At 30.5% G+C, this 21,014-nt stretch overlaps 2 protein-coding genes and 1 long non-coding RNA gene across 5 annotated transcripts in view; all 3 read right to left on the bottom strand.

Annotated features, from left to right (window-relative positions):
• LOC141525843 (uncharacterized) overlaps nucleotides 1-21,014 on the bottom strand; it is a 293,402-nt gene that overhangs the window by 223,023 nt on the left and 49,365 nt on the right. The window lies entirely within an intron of this gene.
• On the bottom strand, nucleotides 10,241-15,118 carry LOC141525772 (uncharacterized). Its single transcript, XR_012478899.1, has 2 exons — nucleotides 14,349-15,118; nucleotides 10,241-10,618 (listed from the first exon to the last, which is right to left on the bottom strand). It is a non-coding gene; the product is annotated as an uncharacterized LOC141525772 (long non-coding RNA).
• LOC141525771 (uncharacterized) lies at nucleotides 15,425-17,171 on the bottom strand. Its single transcript, XM_074240393.1, has 3 exons — nucleotides 17,081-17,171; nucleotides 15,866-16,157; nucleotides 15,425-15,700 (listed from the first exon to the last, which is right to left on the bottom strand). The coding sequence occupies exons 2-3, from the start codon at nucleotides 16,155-16,157 to the stop codon at nucleotides 15,522-15,524; spliced, it is 471 nt and encodes a 156-aa protein (XP_074096494.1). The 5' UTR covers nucleotides 17,081-17,171; the 3' UTR covers nucleotides 15,425-15,521.

The raw sequence follows: 21,014 nt of genomic DNA, 5'->3' as shown, positions 1-21,014 counted from the left end.
TTCCTCAACGATAACTCACGAATGAATGAACTAATTTTGACCGGACCAACGGCGATCGACGTAATTTTCTGATGTTAAGAGTTGATTAATTTTTTGAATCGATCGGTCAAGCTGTTTGTGAGTTATTCCAGAAAATGTCGGAGTAATGTTGAAAAAATCCTTGTATCCAAATATTTCGTCAAGGATATCTCTCGAACCAATCAACTGATTTTTACGTTCTTGAGGCGATCGACGCAGTTTTTTGAGCTCTAAAAATTATTCTATTTCACCAAAAACGATCCAAAAAGAAATATCGAAGTTATAGGAAAAAACACTTTTTTCGATTATTTTTTTTTCGTTCACGATATCTCTTGAACAAATTAACCGATTTTGACCGGATTGGCAGCAATCGACGTGGTTTTTTAAGGTTCAGAGTTAATGAGTTTTTGAAATCGATCGGTAGAGCCATTTAAAAGTTATTCCAAAAAAACCACTTCTAAAAAATATTTTTTCCTATTTTTTTTGAGATTTCTCTAAATTTCTCAAAATCTAAGTTCAGTAAAGCTTTATCGAATGGCACCAACCGCGATAACAACGGTCAACCGTTCAAAAGTTATAAAAGGGTTACACACACACACACACACACACACGCGCGCGCGCGCACATAGACACAGACATACGGACATCATCGCAAAAACATTCAGGGAAGCTTCGTAGGACCTCAAAACGTCAAGATCTGATGAGAACTCGATTTTCGAAAAACGGGGTGAAACCAATAACTTCCCGATTTTTTTAAATTTTCAATCTTCTTAGCGGGAAGTTAAAAATCGGTGCGTGTGGGAACCGAACCTGGGACATAGTGCTCGAAAGACCAATTCATTACCTGTTTACCTACGAGGCTTATTTAAAAAGTAAGTAGATAGAATTTGTAATAACTACAAGTAATGAGAATCGTGTCCATGATCGATGCGTAATGAACAAAGTTTTTTATCAAATTTGCAAATTATTAATTATCAATATACGCTGATAGAAAGATTTATTAACTATTAACAAATTGATTTATTCGAAGACAATTATTTAATTTATTAACTTCTAATAAATATTTTTTAACATTTAATAAATATTTATTTAGGAGGAAAGTATATTTAGTAAAATAGTTCATAAGTATTTATTAATAGTTAACACATATAGTTATATCTGGCCAGATATAATAAAATCGTTTTATGTCTGACTTATTTTTCAACCCAGATATTGTTATATCGGTTTAGATCTGATCAAATATGACTAGATCTGATTATGTCTAATGTATTTATCCACTCAGATATAGTGATATCTGTTTAGATCTGATCAGATATGACTAGATCTGATCTTGTCTCTAATCCCATATCTGATCAGATCTAAACCTTTTTTCCCGGATCAATACTTTCGACTTTAGGCGCATCTTCTAGGAAATTAGCAAGTTGTGTATACGAGTACGAGAAATCAGCAGGGGTACTTAGCATCGCCAGTTCGATTGATGGTGCCCCTTCGATTTGTACCCCATCGACAGAGTCTAAGATGATGGCTTGTTCGTTAGACGGGACTTTTTGATTAAGAGGGCTTGGGTATAGTTTCGTGAGGCTGCCATTGGGACGGTTGATAAATGTCTAGGTACAGAGATTCGACGCATTGTACAGATAGTATTATATGAAGGCACAGTAGTTACGGATTATTGAACTCTTCCAACATTTGAGGTTGACAGTATGATTGCATACTAATAACAGCACTACACACTCGTAAAATGGAGCATTCTCGGAAACGGAACAATCCAACTCCAGGTCAGCATAAGGACTAAAAATTTGATCCCTCATCATGGCAAAGTAAAAATCAACCCTTCCACGTTAGACGACCATATTCTATAAAAGCTTTACTGTTTATTATGAAATTTAGATTATGATTACAACAAAAAAATCAAATAAGTAATGAATAATTTTAAACTTCCCGCTAAGAAAATTAAAAATTTTCAAAAATCGGGAAGTTATTGGTTTTACAAATAATTTTACCAATAAATTGCTCTTTTAGAACGTAAACCTCCTACAACTTTCGAACGGTTCGACCGATTTCATCGTTGTTGGTGCCATTCGATAAAGCTTTACTAAACTTAGATTTTGAATACAATTTAGACCGATTCGGACCAGGGGATTTCGAAAAATCTCAAAAAAACCACAAAAAATGTGGTTTTTTGTAATAATTTTTGAACGGCTCTGGCAATCGATTTTCACAACTAATCAGCTCTTAAACTCAAAAAACAACATCGATTGCCGTCGATTTCGTCAATATCGGTTGATTCGTTTGTGAGTTATCGTGCAGGAAAGAAAACTGACATAAGTGTTTTTTCACATTTACTCTGAAATTTTAATTTAAATTCAAGCTTGAAAATTCTTTATGAGGCTTCAAAAACTGCGTCGAATTCCGCTAACCGCGTGAAAATCGGTTTATTCATTCGAAAGTTATTGCAGTTTGAAAATTCAAAAAATAGTCTTTTATTAAACTTCAACGAGACTTTAGAGCTCGGAGAGCTCAAAATAACACACGTTACATTTTTAAGCTCGAAGAGCTCAAAAACATTATGAAAGTGCAATTTTAAGCGTTTAGATGTGAAGTCAATGGGAAGTTGCAGGGATGGCCTTTAGGGTCAACCGTTTTCCAGATTTTTTTTTTTTGAATTTTTTTAAGGAGGTGGAGGGAGGATAAAGTTTCATATCAAATTCACATTCATTCCTTTCAAGTTTAACGCTTACCTTAAAATTAAGTTTAGAAAAACGCCTATCGCCCTAACCGAAATTGGAACCGTAAACCTAACGCACGTGAGACTACAATCTAACCGCAACGCTATACGATAGTTGGAGAAGCTTATATGTTATGAGTTTCATTAATCACATAGTATAGTAACCACGGAGTATTTAGACTTAAAAAGCATAAGCTAGTATTAAATTTTTTTGATATCTAATTAAGTTTCTTGTTATCTCTTCAAGAAAAAAGTTATAACATCATTTTAGAATTAAAAAGGACTAATAAGGATTGAGCTTTTTTGAATGCTCTTTTATTCTTTCGAATTCTTGGTGATGTTGAAATTACAACATCACTTTAGAATTGAATAGGATAAGTTGGTATTAAATTTTTTTGAATTCTCTTTAATCCTTATGAATTCTGCGCAAGAACAGTAATTTTAGAACATAAATTTAGAATTAAAGAGAATAAGTTGGTATTAAATCACTTCGAATTATTAAATATTATTAAATATTTTTGAATTCTCTCACGGAAAAGAATGAATTGTAATAAATAATAGTCGATTTATAATGAGTAATGGTCAATTACTAAAAATTACCATTTCAAATAGTAAAGCGTGATTTCACTAATTAAGTTATAATATTTATCATTTAAATGCGATAATTTACACTTTATATAGAAGAAAATAATATTTTAAACAGTAATATTCGCTATGTGAATGTCGAAAATGTGATAGTATAATGATTAAGAATTTTGACTTTCATATTCATCTTTTCGTACCTAAGAAATGATCGCATGACATGTAAAAAATGTAAAATACAGTTACTAAATTTCCAATACAAGCAACGTCAATATTTACAAAGTAAAATGGTAAATTTTAAACACAACGGTTGAAATATAACTATAATTATTGACTTGGTTACACTAGTGAATGATATTTTTTAAATGTTAAATTCTCCTAGATTGAGATCCCCACCCCCTCATCTAAGCTCCCCTGCTCCTCATAGAATGGACTATATATTGACACGGCAATTTTTACTGTTTGAAAATGTAATTTTTTAAGATGACAGAGTCGTTACTTACTATGGTAACAGCTACTCATCACTTACATTCGATATTAAATTGTAAATTGTAGCTTTTACTCTTTCAACATTATGTTCTGTAATTTTTATATTTTTCTCACCCCGATGTCCGCTATACTGTTTGAAAATAAAAAAATTAACTGGAATCGGAGTGAATTTTACAATTTACTTTTTTTCGTGTTTTAATTCTTATAAATTCTTTGCGTGAACGAAAATGGCATCATGAATTAAGAAGTAAAAAGGATAAATTAGTACTTAATTCTTTTGAATTCTAATTTATTCTCTTGTCTTCTCTTCAAGAACGAAATTGCGGCATCATTTTAGAATTCAAAACGATAAAGAAAGATTAAGTTTTTTTTGAACCCTCTTTTATTCTCTCGAATTCTCTACAAGGTAAAAATTACAACATTATTTTAGAATTACAAAGGATAAGGTGATATTAATTACTTTTCAATTCTCTTTGATCCGTACAAATTATTGGCGAGAACAGAAATTATGAAATGGATTTAGAATTAAAAAGGATAAGTTAGTATTAAATTCATTCAAATTCTAATTGATTTTCTTGGATCTTCTTCGTGAGCGAAATTGCAATATAATCTTAGAATTTTTTGTGAAAATTTTTGTAATTTAAAAAAAATTGTTGAACTGCTTTAATTTCTAAACTAATCGACAGATTTCTCTGTTTAGAAATATTGATTGAAAGGAAAAAAAAATGGTAAAATTCGAATTCTTTTCAATAATTTTATTTCTTTTGTTTGTATATATAGATATATAGTTTGTATGGAGTGACCGCTTCTCAATTCTTTTCAATCAGTATTTTTAACCAGAGTTGGCTCATCTTCGAATTTAACCTCAGAAATCGTACTAAGAATACGTATATTACGTTTAATTGAGATCCGTACATAATTGCGGAAGTTAAACAAGAAACAAGGCCGATTATATTGTGTGTATAAATATATAAGTAATACACGATGTTTATAATTCTTACGTACCGGTCATTATTCTGTTCTCTACACCGAGAAAAAAAAATACTTTTATTAAGAAAATTTTCTTGATACTAGAATTTATGTTCTTGAAAATTTTCAAAAATATATATTCTTATCTCAAAAACTTGTTACATTGATTAAAATTATTTTTACTTAATTTAAATAAAGCTATTCTGTTGTTTATTTTTTATCCAAAGATAAATATTGATGCTCTTCTCTTCAGAAATTAATAATTAATAATAACAGAATATTTGATCGTCATCGAGTTTCTTGAACCAAGAAATTGTTAATTGAGTAGAAGTAGTTTTTTTTCTCAGTGTAGTAGTAAGATTTTAAAATAAAAAATGGCACGTAAAAAACTTTTCATTACTTTTCAAAATTCAATCGAAATGATATAATTTTATTATATATACTTTATAATACCCGGGAAAAAATGATCAGATCTGATCAGACATTAACAGGCATGAGTCTTCAGGTCTGATCAGGTATGAAAAATGACCGGGTCTGATCAGACCTAGCCAGGCATGTTCAGGTCTGATCAGATCTGTTCATGTCTGACTCGATCAGGTCCAAAAAAACAGTTGTACCTGTGGGGATTCGAACCGCAGACGCCGCGCTCCCCAGACTGTTACTTTACCTCTTGACTATATAACTTATCTTTACTTTGGAGGTATCTTTCAAACTACTTCAAGTGATTTAAATTTCATACGTGACTTATCTTTACAGTTAAAGAAGTTAACTATGCCTAGTAGGGTGGGTCAAAAAAATCGAATAATTTATTTTTGACTTTATACTCTGAAAAATAGGTTCGTAGACACCTAAAAAAAATTCTCTCCAAGTATAAGCTCTTAATTATAACGGGAAGGTCCTCCGCTTTGCGGGTTTCTATTTTTTTCGAATAATCAGATAAAAAAATTTATATCTCGCTTCCAACTGCTTGGAAAAATATTCCGTGGCATAGATTTTGTGAGAAATTGAATGCTTTACAAAAAAGGTCTCTTATGACTTTTTCAAAAACTCAACCGATTAAAAGATATTCATAGTTGAAGTTTGGCTATTTTAAGGAAAATATTCGTTTTTATTATGAATTTTATAAGTCGATGAAAAAAAATTATTTCGGATTGCGGAACTCATGATTTTGTAGGAAATTTACTGCTCTACAAAAATGGTCTCTTATGATTTTTTGATTAAGTGAAGCCGTTACGAGATATTCATCGTCAAACATTAACGAATATCAATATTTCCAGTTTTTGATCAATAATTCGATAAATTTTAATTTAAACTATGAGTTTCAGGAAAATTTACATAAATTTGAGTTTCGATCGATAAAGAAATGTTATAAACAATTTTTTTAATATTGTTTTCAGTCTTGAGCTTGTTTGATTGCATTAAAACAAGAAATTAGAGCATTTTTTTCGACATATAGCCAATGATTAGTTTAATTTGAAGTGAATGACATATTTCTTTGTCAAATTTAATATGAAAAGTATTGAATCAAGTGAGAAACAACCAGTATTTAACTTTTTTATAGATAAATTTTTTATTGAATTATCAATTGCAATATAATTGTCTATATTTTTAACATAACAGTACGCTATTACTATAAATAATTTCTTTTATTACAATTTGGGAATGTTTTTGATGTTCTTTGACAACTTGCAATAAGTACTGGAATTGTTCTTCATTTTTTGTCAAGCATTGATTATATTCACTGACTAATGCAACAGCTCGCTCTGCTGAATCATTGACAACTTTTAGTTGTTGAAAGTATTCTTTATTTTCGAGATAACTCTCATTAGTAGGCCATAATTCAACATCGACATCAAGAAAGTCATACGGTAGATCGAAGATTTTGAAAAGATTTAATGAATTTTTAGACACAAAGTCACTCAGAGTTCTCTGCGCCAATGAATTCAAATCTTTTTAGCAATTACAAATCTTTTAGCTTTAGAATCTGTACCTTCACGAGTATTAACAGCTTCAACAATACTTTTTTTTTACTTCTAATGGAACGCCATCGTCAAACAGTGATAAAATGGCAAGTTCATCGCTCAAATACCATAAGTGCGAAATCATTTTTTCACACGTAGCTGAAGAAATCAAAGGATTGATATGTTTGTACTCCAATAAATTTTTCATAAACTGCAAGTCATGATAAGCAGCAGTTGTTGCAGAAGTTGATGAAAACCAAGCTTTTAAATACAATGTGACTATAAAAATACAGAAATGACGAAGACCATGCAATTCTTTCTGAGAGAGTTTGAATTCATCTCTGAATAGATACATTTTCAAACTATAAATGGCCTTAGCCATCCATCTAGCATGATGAACAGCACCAGGACGTTTGAAAGAAATCTTTTCTTGAGGCATTTCTCCAAGGAAAATCAATGATAATTCCAATAATTCTTTATCTAACTTATTATAACATTTCTTTATCGATCGAAACTCAAATTTATGTAAATTTTCCTGAAACTCATAGTTTAAATTAAAATTTATCGAATTATTGATCAAAAACTGGAAATATTGATATTCGTTAATGTTTGACGATGAATATCTCGTAACGGCTTCACTTAATCAAAAATCATAAGAGACCATTTTTGTAGAGCAGTAAATTTCCTACAAAATCATGAGTTCCGCAATCCGAAATAATTTTTTTCATCGACTTATAAAATTCATAATAAAAACGAATATTTTTCTTAAAATAGCCAAACTTCAACTATGAATATCTTTTAATCGGTTGAGTTTTTGAAAAAGTCATAAGAGACCTTTTTTGTAAAGCATTCAATTTCTCACAAAATCTATGCCACGGAATATTTTTCCAAGCAGTTGGAAGCGAGATATAAATTTTTTTATCTGATTATTCGAAAAAAATAGAAACCCGCAAAGCGGAGGACCTTCCCGTTATAATTAAGAGCTTATACTTGGAGAGAATTCTTTTTAGGTGTCTACGAACCTATTTTTCAGAGTATAAAATCAAAAATAAATTATTCGATTTTTTTGACCCACCCTAATGCCTAGTTTATTAATTATTAATAATTTATTATATATCAGAGTTATTTGTTTAAAACGGCTATATATTTATTTTGCTTCATTAACAGTTGCCTCTATGCACAGTAATAAAAAAAAATTTCTTTAAGGTTTATTCCAGAAGTATAATTTTATTGTTTTCTTTTAATTTAAAAATTTTCCTTTATTATTCAAAACATATAGGTAACTAAGAATTATCTATGTGTTCTACAATTTAGCAATCTTTCATACTACAGCAATAAACCAAGGTGTAGCTTAAGATAATAACAGACACCTTAAAAGGACTTATCACCTATCGATATCAACTGATCTATTTTGGTATTGGCACGCAATCAAACTCAAACTTTTACTCAAAATCTTATTTTTCGCGTATTCCTTGGAGCACAGTAAGAAGTTTTGTGTCATTGCGTCAAAAATCATAGTTAAAAATCATCGTTTTGGCATGGAAAATCAAAAACCTTATGCTTAAGCCGATATTTTCAATGAAAGTTGTACATTTAAAATAAATAAGGGGATAGAAATTGATGCGTCATACGGAACAAATTAATTTTAAAAATAGAACTAAAAAGAAGTCAGGCATGAGCAGGTCTGATCAGGTCTAATTTCAGACCTAATCATACATGACCAGGCCTGACCATACATGAACGGGCATGGTCAGGCCTGATTAGACATAGACAGGCCTGTTCAGATCTGAGTATATTTAACGATTCAGAAATAAAGACATAAACAGGCCTGAGGTATTTAACGCTTCAGATATGAACAGGCATGGACAGGCCTGAGGAATTTAACGCTTCAGATATGAACAGGCATGAACAGGCCTGGTTAGGCCTGAGCGTATTTATCGCTTCAGAGATGAACAGACATAAACAGACGTGACCAGGCATGGACAGGTATGATCAGGCATGGACTGGCCTGAGCGTATTTAACACTTCAGACATTTACAGGTATGGGCAGATCTGATCACGCATGATCATGTCTAATTTCAGGTCTGTCCATACATGAGCAGGCCTGATCAGGTCTAATTTCAGGCCTGATCATACATAAACAGGCATGGTCAGGTTTGATCATTTTTTCCCGGGTAGTTATATGATAATGGTACAAGTTGATACATGTATGCATGTATATGTGTATATATGGAGTATTCCATGCCAAATCGACCACTTTTGAACTCGACCCCTTTAGATTTAGCTCAAACATTATCATTCTTTTCTACCCTTTGAAAAACATTATTGAGAATTTTTCCAAATTTTCTCGTCCAACCCAAAGAAAACTATAAATTTTTCAAAAAAATGGTTTTTTTATTTTCAAATACCCATAACTTTCTAGAAATTGAATTTTGGGTACCCTTTATTGTTTAAATTTTTGTTTTTGAATGAACTTTTCGGAAAAATACACGAAAAAAATTTAACATAATCAATTATATAAAATAATTGATTTTTTTGAGTAAAATCGTCATTTTTTCGAAGTTCGCCATATTTTTTTTTTCTCAGTAAAAACTTCAATTGATTTGAAAACTATCCCCGCTAATCTTGTAGTGGGTCGATTTTTTTTTATATTTTTTTAATTTATTTAAAAAAAATTGTCAAATTTTCAAAAATGGAAGAAATTTCTTTTCTGTAACGTTTATTTCTATCATAAAATAAATATAATTTAACGATTTTATGATATAATTCTCAATTTATAGATTTAATTCACGAATATAATTACCAAGACTCGAATTTTAACCTATCAGTAAGGTCGATAAACTAGGGGAGGACAATTATCGACTTTCCTATAGTCAGTATACTAGAAACTATACGCTAGTGTGCATCGATTTGTGAATACGGTTTTTTCATACCGTCTAATACATAACCTGTAAATTTTTGTTAATCTTTTGTGCGATCAAGTGTCTAGTGAAAGATTGTTGATATTACATTTGCTAAATAAATAAAAAATTAATATAGTTTATGAAGACTATTTTGATTTGGTGTTATTTGAAAAGCTAATTGTTTTCTTCTATTAATCTAAATTGATTGGAAGATTTTTATGGAGACATGATGGCATCAATAAAGCAATTCGATCGATGTTTGTAATCCATTTAAGTTGGAATCACATTTAAGAAAAATGGGCTTACGTCCAGTAACTGAAATTATGAAAGTAACGCAGAAGATTATAATATAGCATTAACTGATTTAAATGACAGATTTTTTAAACGAAACCAATTGTAGGAACTCAACAACTACATTGCATAATTCCAGACAAAAATGGTTGTTTGTATGTTAAAAAATTTGCAAACTCTAATGAACATAGAATTTGTAAAATATTGAAACGCCAGAGAGAGAATGAATAAATAATTTTTCGTATTGTTTTTGTGAAATCATTAGATATTGTGAGGAAGTGAATTAATTTACACCAATATTTATGTTGAATAATCTAAATGAATCTTTATTTGCCTTCTAAATAATAAATAATTAATAATATGTTATTAATAATATTATAATAATATAGCGTAGACCGTGAAGAAAAATAATTAATATAAAGAGGCACGTGGTAGCACGTAATACGACCAAGTGTGCTACGCACAAAGAAAATATAAAGAATGTAGGGGAGAGGAGTCGCATGCACTGTCAAGCGGCGCGTAGATCGCCGCCAACTCATTAGCGATAATAATAATAGTATAGATATATAATAATAATAAGCTTAAGCGGACTTGGGTAAATCTTGACTTCTTAACACTCCCTCCATTTTCCCACGTCCAGCTTCCACTGCGCTACTTCTTACGATCAACAGAGTTTTCTGGAACATAGTTCAAATATAATTATAATTAGTTCTAACAATTTTATGAACATCTAATTATTCTAATCCAAAAGTCTATCTCTTAAATATCTAAATGATTCTGCAGGTAATGGTTTTGTAAGTATATCTGCTAGGTTCTCTTTCGTAGATATCCAACAAACTCTTATTCTATTTTCATTAACGCATTGCTTAATGAAATCACCATGGGTTTTTGCCGTGTACTTTCTATTACCTGTTTTCTCTCTTTCTAGTAATTCTAATTTAATTTCCTTTACACTATTATCGAACATTTTAAGTTTATGACTACCATCTCTTTTTGTACAGTCATTTGCTGACTTGTTATCACACCAACTAGTTGTAGGAAATAGTGTTCTTCCAATAATAAATCTAATCGCTTTATCCAGAGATATTATCTCTTGACAGGCATCGCTCATTGCCAAATATTCAGCTTGACACGTCGAAAGCGTAACGTAATTTTGTTTGTGACTTCTCCATGCTATTATGTCACCAAACACTCTAATAAAGTATCCACCTGATGAAGTTGAGTCATCATTGTCTCTAAAACTAGCATCGGAAAAAGCTTCTAGTTCATCTGAGTTACCTGTGTATTTTAGGCTTGAATTTACAGTACCCTTTAAGTATCTCAGAATTCTTTTAACATCTTTCCAGTCATCCTCGTTGGCATCTAATTGTTTTCTAGCTAAGTAATGTACAGCAAAAGCGATATCTGGTCTAGTTCCATTCGCTAAGTACATAAGTCTTCCAATTGCCTCTCTGTATAGAGCTTTTCTAGTTGTTGATGATTGTTCACATTTGGACGATCCTGATTCTTCTAGTTTTCTTCTTTTGCATCTATTTTCAGTTTGTCTAGTAATCATTGGGGTGTTTTGAGGATTACAATCTGTCATCTTGAATCTATCTAAAATGCTTTCAATATAATTATTTTGCTTTAATACGATGTATTTCTCTTGTCTATTTCTCTCTATTTCAATTCCAAGAAACTTCCTGGGTTCACCAAGAATTTTCATCTCAAAATTCTTGCATAAGTGATTTCCAACTTCATCTAATCTTGTTTTATCATCACTAGCGGCTAAGATGTCATCTACATAAATTAGCAACACAACTATGATTTCATTTTTCCTCCACGTATACAAACATGGTTCGTGTAAATCGTTTTCGAGACCAATTTCTTTTGCCACTTGATTAAATCTAATGTTCCACTGCTTTGGACTTACTTTTAATCCATACAAAGATTTCTTTAATTTAAGTATCTTTGTTTGTTTTGTCTTTTCATCTACATCTGGACCTTCTGATATCTTCATATAAATATCTTCATCTAATTTTCCATAAAGGAATGCTGTTTTCACATCATATTGAAAGGTTTCTAGATCATATTTATTTACTATTGAGAGTAATGCTCGTATGAGTGGTAATCTAGATACTGGCGAGTATGTATCTTTTAAATCATAGTCATTCTTGTCTTTGAAACCTCGACATACTAGTCGTGCTTTATAAAGTACATCTTTATTTACTTCTACTTTCTTTTTAAAAACCCATTTTGAATCAATGATGTTTAATTTTCTTTCAGTTTTACTTGCTTTTTCCAAATCTGTGAATTCCCAGACGTCATTTTTAGTTATAGAATCCAATTCATCCTTGATAGCTCTCATCCATTGACATCTTTCACTTGAATTGCTTGCCTCATCATAATTGATTGGTTCTTTGTTTAACGAAGTGATTAAACAATTTATCAATTCTTGTTCATCCTTCTTTGATTGATCTTCTGACACATTGACGCTTCTTACAAAGCTTATGTCTTCAATTAATTTTCTATCTTTATCCTTTACAGATTCTAATTTTCTTTTCATCTCACCTCTAGTACAGGGTCTAATTTCTTCTGATGAATTCTTCTTTTCATTTAAGTTTGTAACATCTAGTGGATTTTTTCGGGGTCTTCCTCTTTTTCTTTGTTCCGGTTTCTCCTTTTCTTTCTTGATTTGATCTTCTAGATTATTTGGTACATTTTTGTTTGACTTCCAACTAATTTCATCTTCAGTTTCTTCTATTTGTTCATTCTTATGTCCATCTTTGTACACTAATTTTTCATTAAATCTAACATGTCGTGATTCTAGAAATCTTCCTGTATTTGGATGCCATAGCAAGTATCCTGTGGGTCTATATCCCACCATGACTGTTTTGATTGCTCTCTCGCTGAACTTGTGCTCTGGTTTTGGAATTCTAATATAACCAATATATCCAAATCTTTTAATTTTGTCAAAATGACAATTTTCATTTTTGTTAAACTTCATCAGTGGTACGTTGTAATCTATGGATTTATGTGGTATTCGATTGTATGAGTGCACTGCTGCATCTACTGCTAACTCCCACATACTCTTAGGTAAACCAGAATCTAGCATATAGGTTCTGACTTTTCTTTGTAACGTAACGTTGAATCGTTCTAATACTCCATCGTGTTCAGGAGTATATGGCGGGGTTAATTCTAATTCTATCTTTTCTTTTCTTAAGACATCTAAAAATTTTCCACCAGTAAACTCTGTTCCTTGATCCGATCTAACATAGCATACTTTCTCATCTTTACCAAGTAGATTTCTAGTAGATATGAGAAACTTTTCTAATGTTTCTCCTGATTCATCTTTAGTCTTTACTGCATATGCTCTAGCTAATCTAGAATAATCATCTATGTACACATTAATAAATCTTTTGTGTCCTGGGTATGAGGTTGGTTTTATCGGACCCATCGTGTCTGTATGTATTATTTGTAATTGTCTTGATGCTCTTTGTCTAGTTTCTTTAAATGGTAATTTTTGCATCTTTGACATAATACATATTTCACAGTCTAAAATAGAATCATCAAATTTAACCTTCTCCAATTTATTATATACTTTCTGCAATTTCTTGAGATAGTTCAATGAAGCATGACCGAGTTTTAAATGCCATAGCATAGATTCATTTATTTTACTTGAGTCTGTTGTTCCTTGCTCTAATGAATTTGATATAAATAACTCTTCTAAATTCTTAATGTTCTCAATATCGTCTAACTTAATTGTATTTCTAGTTATTAAACTAGAATCCCAATTAAATACGTCATTCTTTGATTTTTCAATGTGTTGTTTCATTTCTGGAGATGTTATATTTTTTTCCTTCCTTCTAATTGAAGAATCCTTTAATTCTTCATTTTCTGATTCTCCCTCCCTTCTTTGCAAATCCATTTCTAGTTCATGTGTGTTATCGTCTTGGATCATCACATCTTTACAGCGATAAGCGTTATATCCCCAGTCTAATTCATCTTCATTGCCTATGTAGTTCTTGACTTTATAGTTCAAGATCCAGTTGGGTTTTTCATATGTTCCTTCTAGTATTACTTCTTCTAAATTTTCACTAAATATTCGCAAAAACTTATCTAAATAAATTTTAAATCCTTTATCTACTAATTTTCTTAATGATAATAAATTATCTGATACATCTTTAGCACTAATAACATTTGATAATTTAATTATCTTGTTATCTTGATTCGTATAAAGCAAAAGATCACCTTTTCCATCTATTAAAATATCAGCCGATTTATTCTTATTGGCACTCTTAATTACTTTGTTTTCACATCTTTCAAAGTTACTTAATATTAAGCTATTCTTTACGATATGATCTGTTGCTCCTGAATCAGCAATAAATTTAATGTCATCTATTAAAACTTCATTTAATTGTTTCTTACCTTGTTTTTCATCAGTCATTCTTTTTGCAGTAATGCCATCCCGTTTGAACGTATTTTGTGCTAAGTACTGATTATTCTTATTATAGTTTCTATCACGTCTATCATTCTTATATGGTTTAGAATTCACATTATGTCTAACTCTATTAGTTCCCTGTCTGTCTAATTTACCTCTAAATTTGATATTATTATTATTATTTATAATCTTACTTTTGATCGTGCCATCCTTGCATTCTGAACCCTTATGAGATCTTATCTCCTGGCAGTAGTAGCAGAACCATTGATCTTTTGACAAGGGATAATTTTCAATTTTATGTCCAGGTTTGGCACATCTATGGCAGTTTTTCTTGCCGTCAAACTTTACAGTTTGAGCTTAATCATCTCTTCTCCGTCGTTGGGCTTTTTCTCGGCTTCTAACTGTAGAATAAAAGATTTCATTTCATTTATTGTCATCTCTTTTGAATGAGACCTTTTAATGAAATCTGCAGACATTAATTGAGGATTTATTGGGGTTATAGCTTGATAAAACGCAGATCTAATTTCTTGCTCAGTTAGTTGCTCCCCATCTTCACAAGATTCATATTCTCTAATGATCTGGTCAAATCTTTCACAGAAATCATTAACCTTTTCATTCTTTTTCATCTTAATTGAATATAATATTTTTCTAACAGAGCTTGAACTAAGATTTATCTGTTCTTTTCTACAAGCTTTGATTCTCTTTAAGACTTCTACAGGTTCAGAAATATCGAGAATTTTCTTGTGATAATCTTCATCTAAATGATTAATAATAATATCTCTAACCAGACATTTTCTTTTATGGATTATTGAATTTGGTAAATTATTTTCATCTATTACATCTAATAAATCATAACTAGTTAGTTCTGATTTTAAATAATCAAACCAAATAGTATAATTTGATTTTTGAGTTAACTTATATTCTCTTCTAATATTAATCTTATTTTGATTTAACAGTAATGCATCTTTAACCAAATTCAATTCTTTAGTAATGTTGTTATTCCCATTTGTAGCGTCTAACTGTGTTCTATCTGGGATATTAGGAACTATATGTGAATCTTTTACCTTAGTTGCTTCTATTTTAGCCTTTTCCCGATCTAGCTCTGCTCTGCGACCATCTATAGTCATCTTAAGAGCTTTAACTAGTTCGTGAGTGACTTCCTATAATCGTTTCGCAGCTCTACCGAGTGTTGCTGCCATCTCGCGAGTCTGTTTGTTGGACTCGACCATCATCATTTTCATGTCTTCAAATTCTTTGTTGCCAACCATCACCATTTTTTCACAGCTGACAATCTTGGCTTTGGTATTTTCGGTTTTATTTAAAATACCTTCATCTTTATCTGTAAACATATAATCTTAATTAGTATCTGGAATTTTGTTAACATCTAAGCATCTTAATGTCTAAATAGGCCTTATCTAATTATTCTTAAACACTTTTATACTTCTTAGAGTGTATCTTCTAGTTTAGTTTACAGCTTCTAAGTTATTCTATAATCAACACTTACTTGTCGACTGGTCTGGTTTGACAGGTGTTGAAAAATTGTTCATTTTAACTTGTAACTCTTGTTCCTCTTTGTTCTCATCAGTTGTTTTTGATGGTCCTGCATTGTCTTTGTCTGTCAAATGAGTCAATCCCTTGTGGATATGTGACAGACTATGGAGGGTATCCATATTTTTCTCAATTTTTATTTTTAATGTTGGATCTTGTCCAACATTCTCTAAACTAGATGATGTTCTCTCAGAACGTCCGTCGCTGTCATAATCGACCAGTTGAGCCTTTTCTTCCGACTCTGACATCTATTTCGGATTTTATGAAACAGAATTTAAATTTAATTAATCATACATTTAATTATTAATTTATCATCTAATTAATAATTTCCATCGATCTCTTATTACTAATATTCTCAAATTCTATTCGTCTAATACCAGATACTCTTCATAATTAATTCTGTTTCGTACTTCTAAATTAAAATGAACGCACTGCAATTCATTTCATTTTGAAACGCAAGATTGATTATCTACACAGCACCACCTCGAGTATGCACACCTATTTCAACGTACAGTTTCACGCACGACAATGAAACAACGTTGAAGGCGGTTGATCACTCACACACTCGGGATACATTATGCAAACAGAACAACCTCACAAACTATAAGATACTTGATACCGAACGCAAGTATCGCATATCTCAAGTTACCGAAATATTTCTGATATGTATTTTATATTGATCAATATTGATGACATGTCCAAATACATTTTTATTTTATTTCAGAATTTATTATGATTCATAATTAAATTTAAAATTTAGTTTAAATCATCTTAAAACATCGTAATCTAAGATATTGTTGTAATACACGTGATTTTTATATATACTGTTATTATTATGACGCTGTTATCCGACATCTTGTAATTTTTCGCGCCTACCGGCTTCACCGGTTATTTCGTCATAAAACAAAAGATAGTCTACTTAATGTTAATCTCTTTGTCACAATCTAATATACTGAAAATTATTTTCAGAAATCTATAAATTTATTTAGTGAAGCAAATAAATATTTGTCAATTTTTTCTAAGTTGTCTAATTAGTCGTCTATTAATACGCATCTATTGCGTTCCATCTTTTATGTGCATGCATGACTCACTCATCTATTAATTTCGTCTTATCTTCTTACTTAATTTTGTAGATTTTATTTTATAAATTAATGTTTATAAATACTCTTACCTTATAATAAATCACTTCCACAAAAATGTATTATATTTTTAATAAATAAAATCACAAACACTGTGGTAGCGTGCACTAAGCCTCAATAACCTGTGAGGAAGTGAATTAATTTACACCAATATTTATGTTGAATAATCTAAATGAATCTTTATTTGTCTTCTAAATAATAAATAATTAATAATATGTTATTAATAATATTATAATAATATAACGTAGACCGTAAAGAAAAATAATTAATATAAAGAGGCACGTGGTAGCACGTAATACGACCAAGTGTGCTACGCACAAAGAAAATATAAAGAATGTAGGGGAGAGGAGTCGCATGCGCGGTCAAGCGGCTCGTAGATCGCCGCCAACTCATTAGCGATAATAATAATAGTATAGATAATATCTATTTATTATTAACATATAATAACCATATTATTATTATTATTATTATTATTATTATTATTATTATTATTATTATTATTATATATATATTTAATTTACAAGCATGTATGGAATACACTCACATTTTTATGCTTGTAAAGGTTATTATTATTATTATTAATTATATATCTATTAGATATATAATAATAATAAGCTTAATCGGACTTGGGTAAATCTTGACTTCTTAACAGATATTAACTGTATTAATCATTAAACTTAGTCATTATATTCGTAAATTAAATCTATAAATTGAGAATTATATCATAAAATCATTAAATCATATTTATTTTATGATAGAAATAAAATTTACGGAAAAAAAATTTTTTTTCATTTTTGAAAATTTGACAATTTTTTTTTAAATAAATAAAAAAAATATTAAAAATAATCGGCCCACTCTGGAATTAGCGGAGATAGTTGTTAAATTAATTGAAGTTTTTTTGAGAAAAAAAAAATAAAATGGCGAACGTCGAAAAAATGACGATTTTACTCAAAAAAACCGATTATTTTATATAATTGATTATGTTAAATTTTTTTCGTATATTTTTCCGAAAAATTCATTCAAAACCCAAAATAAAAAAAAAAAAAGGTCCCCAAAAGTCAATTTCTAAAGAAGTTATGGGTATTTGAAAATAAAAAAGCCATTTTTTTGAAAAAATTCTCAAAAATGTTTTTCAAAGGGTAGAAAAGAATAATAAAGTTTCAGCTAAATCTAAAGGGGTCGAGCTGAACGTGGTCGATTTGGCATGAAATACCCCATATATATATATATATATATATATATATATATATATATGGAAGGGGAGCTTCCCTGACTACTCCCGCGATGCTGTCTGTATGCATGTATGTATGTATGTATGTATGTATTGAGATGAAAGAATTTTTCTCTATATAAAAAATTCATTTATCAATTCTCCAAAACCTTGCGGATAAGAATTTAGTCAATTGATTCTCTAAATTTATTTATTAGGACCACCAGCTCTCGGAAATCCGCTTCCTTACGGATGACGTATTTAGTTTTAGATATTTAGAATGAATAGAGCGTTGTAGAAAGAATATGTAGTTTGATAGGAAGTCTCACGTGTGCCAGTAAATATTCTCTGATTACTTACAATATATGGAAATGATAGTTTTACAAGATCCTGATTAATACAGCAGCCCGTGAGGTATCAGTTTATCCCTTAATAGTATTCGTCCTTCAAAGAATGTGTAAGTGAAATAATCTTAGTAGATAGGTAAATTCATAGCAATGATGGTATACGATTTATAACAAAATAACTATTTTATTCCATATACTAATGATTTACTTAACATTTCTCGAATGCAATAAATGCTTGAAGTATTAATTATACTAGTAGAACTTAAATTAAACAGTAAGGAACTTTTAGAATATATAAAACGTAATAATTTGCTTAATTATAAATTAATAAATAGTAGTATAGAGAGTTAGAAATTTAACGTGATTGCTAGTTTGGGGTTGGATCGAAGTCTGACCAATATTTTCGGTGTTGTCGCGTGGGCCGTTTATCCCCACTCTTTTTCAAGACTCTACCGCCAAAAGTTAAGAAAATGAACACAACGAGGGTTTTCAGACAGTCAGTTGAAGGCTGAGCAGAAAAGGACAATTTGCACTGTCTCAGTATGTATGTATGTATTAGGGTGTGCCAAAATGTAACTTCCTTGATGGACCTTTTAAAATTGGAATTTTCAGTTCCGCTTTTGAAATCAGCTGTGTTTTGACCTTTCCTAAGATATTTTGGGGTAAGACGATAGATTTTATTTTCATAGAATTTTTTAGAAGGAGGTTTAATTGGGCACTTTCGGCGAAAATTTGAATTTTCGGCGGAAGTGTCCTAACTAAGCTCCAGTTAAAAAATTCTATGAAAATCAAATTTATCGTCTTACCCCAAAATATCTTAGGAAAGGCCTAAACACAGCTGATTTCAAAAGCGGAACTGAAAATTCCAATTTTATAAGGTCCATCAAGGAAGTTACATTTTGGCACATCCTTGTGTGTGTGTGTGTGTGTGTGTGTGTAACCCTTTTATAACTTTTGAACGGTTGAACTGATTTCATCGCGGTTGATGCTATTCGAAAGAGCTTTACTAAACTTAGATTTCCTAAAAATTAGAACCGATTCGGACCGATATATTTTGAGAAATTTAGAGAAATCTTAAAAAAAAAAAAGAATAAACATTTTTTTCATAAGTGGTTTTCTTGGAATAACTTTTAAACGGATTAACCGATCGATCCCAAAAACTAATCAACTCTCAACTTTAAAAAACCACGTCGATTGCCGCCAATCCGGTCAAAATCGGTTTATTCGTTCAAAAGATATCGTGAACGAAAAAAAAACGAAAAAAGTGTTTTTTTCACATAACTTCGATATTTCTTTTCGGATCGTTTTTTGTGAAACAAAATAATTTTTAGAGCTTAAACAACTGCGTCGATCGCTGCCAATAATGTAAAAATCAGTCGATTGGTTCGAGAGATGTCTTTGACGAAATATTTGGACACAAGGATTTTTTCAAGATCACTCAGACATTTTTTCGGAATAACTTTCAAACAGCTCGACCGATCGATTCAAAAAACTAATCAACTCTTAACATAAAATATCACGTCGATCGCCGTCGGTCCGATCAAAATTAGTTTATTCATTCGTGAGTTATCGTTGACGAAAGAAAACCGAAAAAAGTGTTTTTCCAGAATTACTCCAAAATTCTTTGTTTGATGAAACTAAACTTACAGATTGTTTATGGAGCTTAAAAAATAGCGCCGAATGCTGCCAACCGCGTAAAAATCAATTCATTTATTCAAAAGTTACTGCAGTTTGAAAATTTGAAAAATTGTGTTTTATCAAAGTTTCATCAGACTTTTGAGCTTGAAGAGCTCGAAAGCATAGAAAAGTTGTCCCTCTAAGCTTAGGGAGCTTTAAATAATACATAAATTGTCTTTTTGAGCTCGGAGAGCTCAAAAACATCATTAGTGCAGTTTCAAGCACTTGATATAAAATTAGCGGGAGTTGCACGAATAGCCTTCAGGGTCTACCGTTTTTTTAATTTTTTTTTGAAAAATCTACTTCCATTTCGACTGTCGAATAGTTGTTTTTTTAATCCTGTCATGATGATAATTTTTTTGCCGGATAAGAAAGAATCATAAAGAATTGATTGTTCAATCTGAATTTTCCAGAGAATTGAGGATATTTGAGGGTATCACATAGTATTTAATATGTGTGCTTTTTAAATCCTTTTTAACTATCTTCTTTAACCAGGGGAAATCTATATATTATTTACTAATTAAAAAAAATTAATTAGTATATAACTTTATCAATTCTCCTTCTTTTTTCTGAATTCTTTAAGAGAACAAAATTATCATATGGTTTAAGAATTGAAAAGAATAAGTTAGTATTAAACTTACTTCAATTCTTATTTATTTTTTTTAATTCTTCTCCACCCTTTCGAATTTCCCCCAGAAACGAAATTAAAATATTGCTTATGAATAAAAATGA

The sequence above is a fragment of the Cotesia typhae genome, unplaced genomic scaffold, assembly GCF_013202065.1.
Source record: "Cotesia typhae breed Kobodo isofemale line unplaced genomic scaffold, CoteBio_Ctyphae contig_27, whole genome shotgun sequence".
Taxonomy (NCBI): domain Eukaryota; kingdom Metazoa; phylum Arthropoda; class Insecta; order Hymenoptera; family Braconidae; genus Cotesia; species Cotesia typhae.
The sequence above is the reverse complement of the archived record's forward strand: the minus strand, read 5'-3'. Positions and strand labels throughout refer to the sequence as shown.

Bases quoted from the DNA above. Each gene is read 5' to 3' on its own strand.
- LOC141525771 (XM_074240393.1), bottom strand. From the start codon at position 16,157: ATGTCAGAGTCGGAAGAAAAGGCTCAACTGGTCGATTATGACAGCGAC. The intron at 15,701-15,865 runs GTAAGTGTTGAT...ATATGTTTACAG, and splicing joins CAAACCAGACCAGTCGACAA to ATAAAGATGAAGGTATTTTA.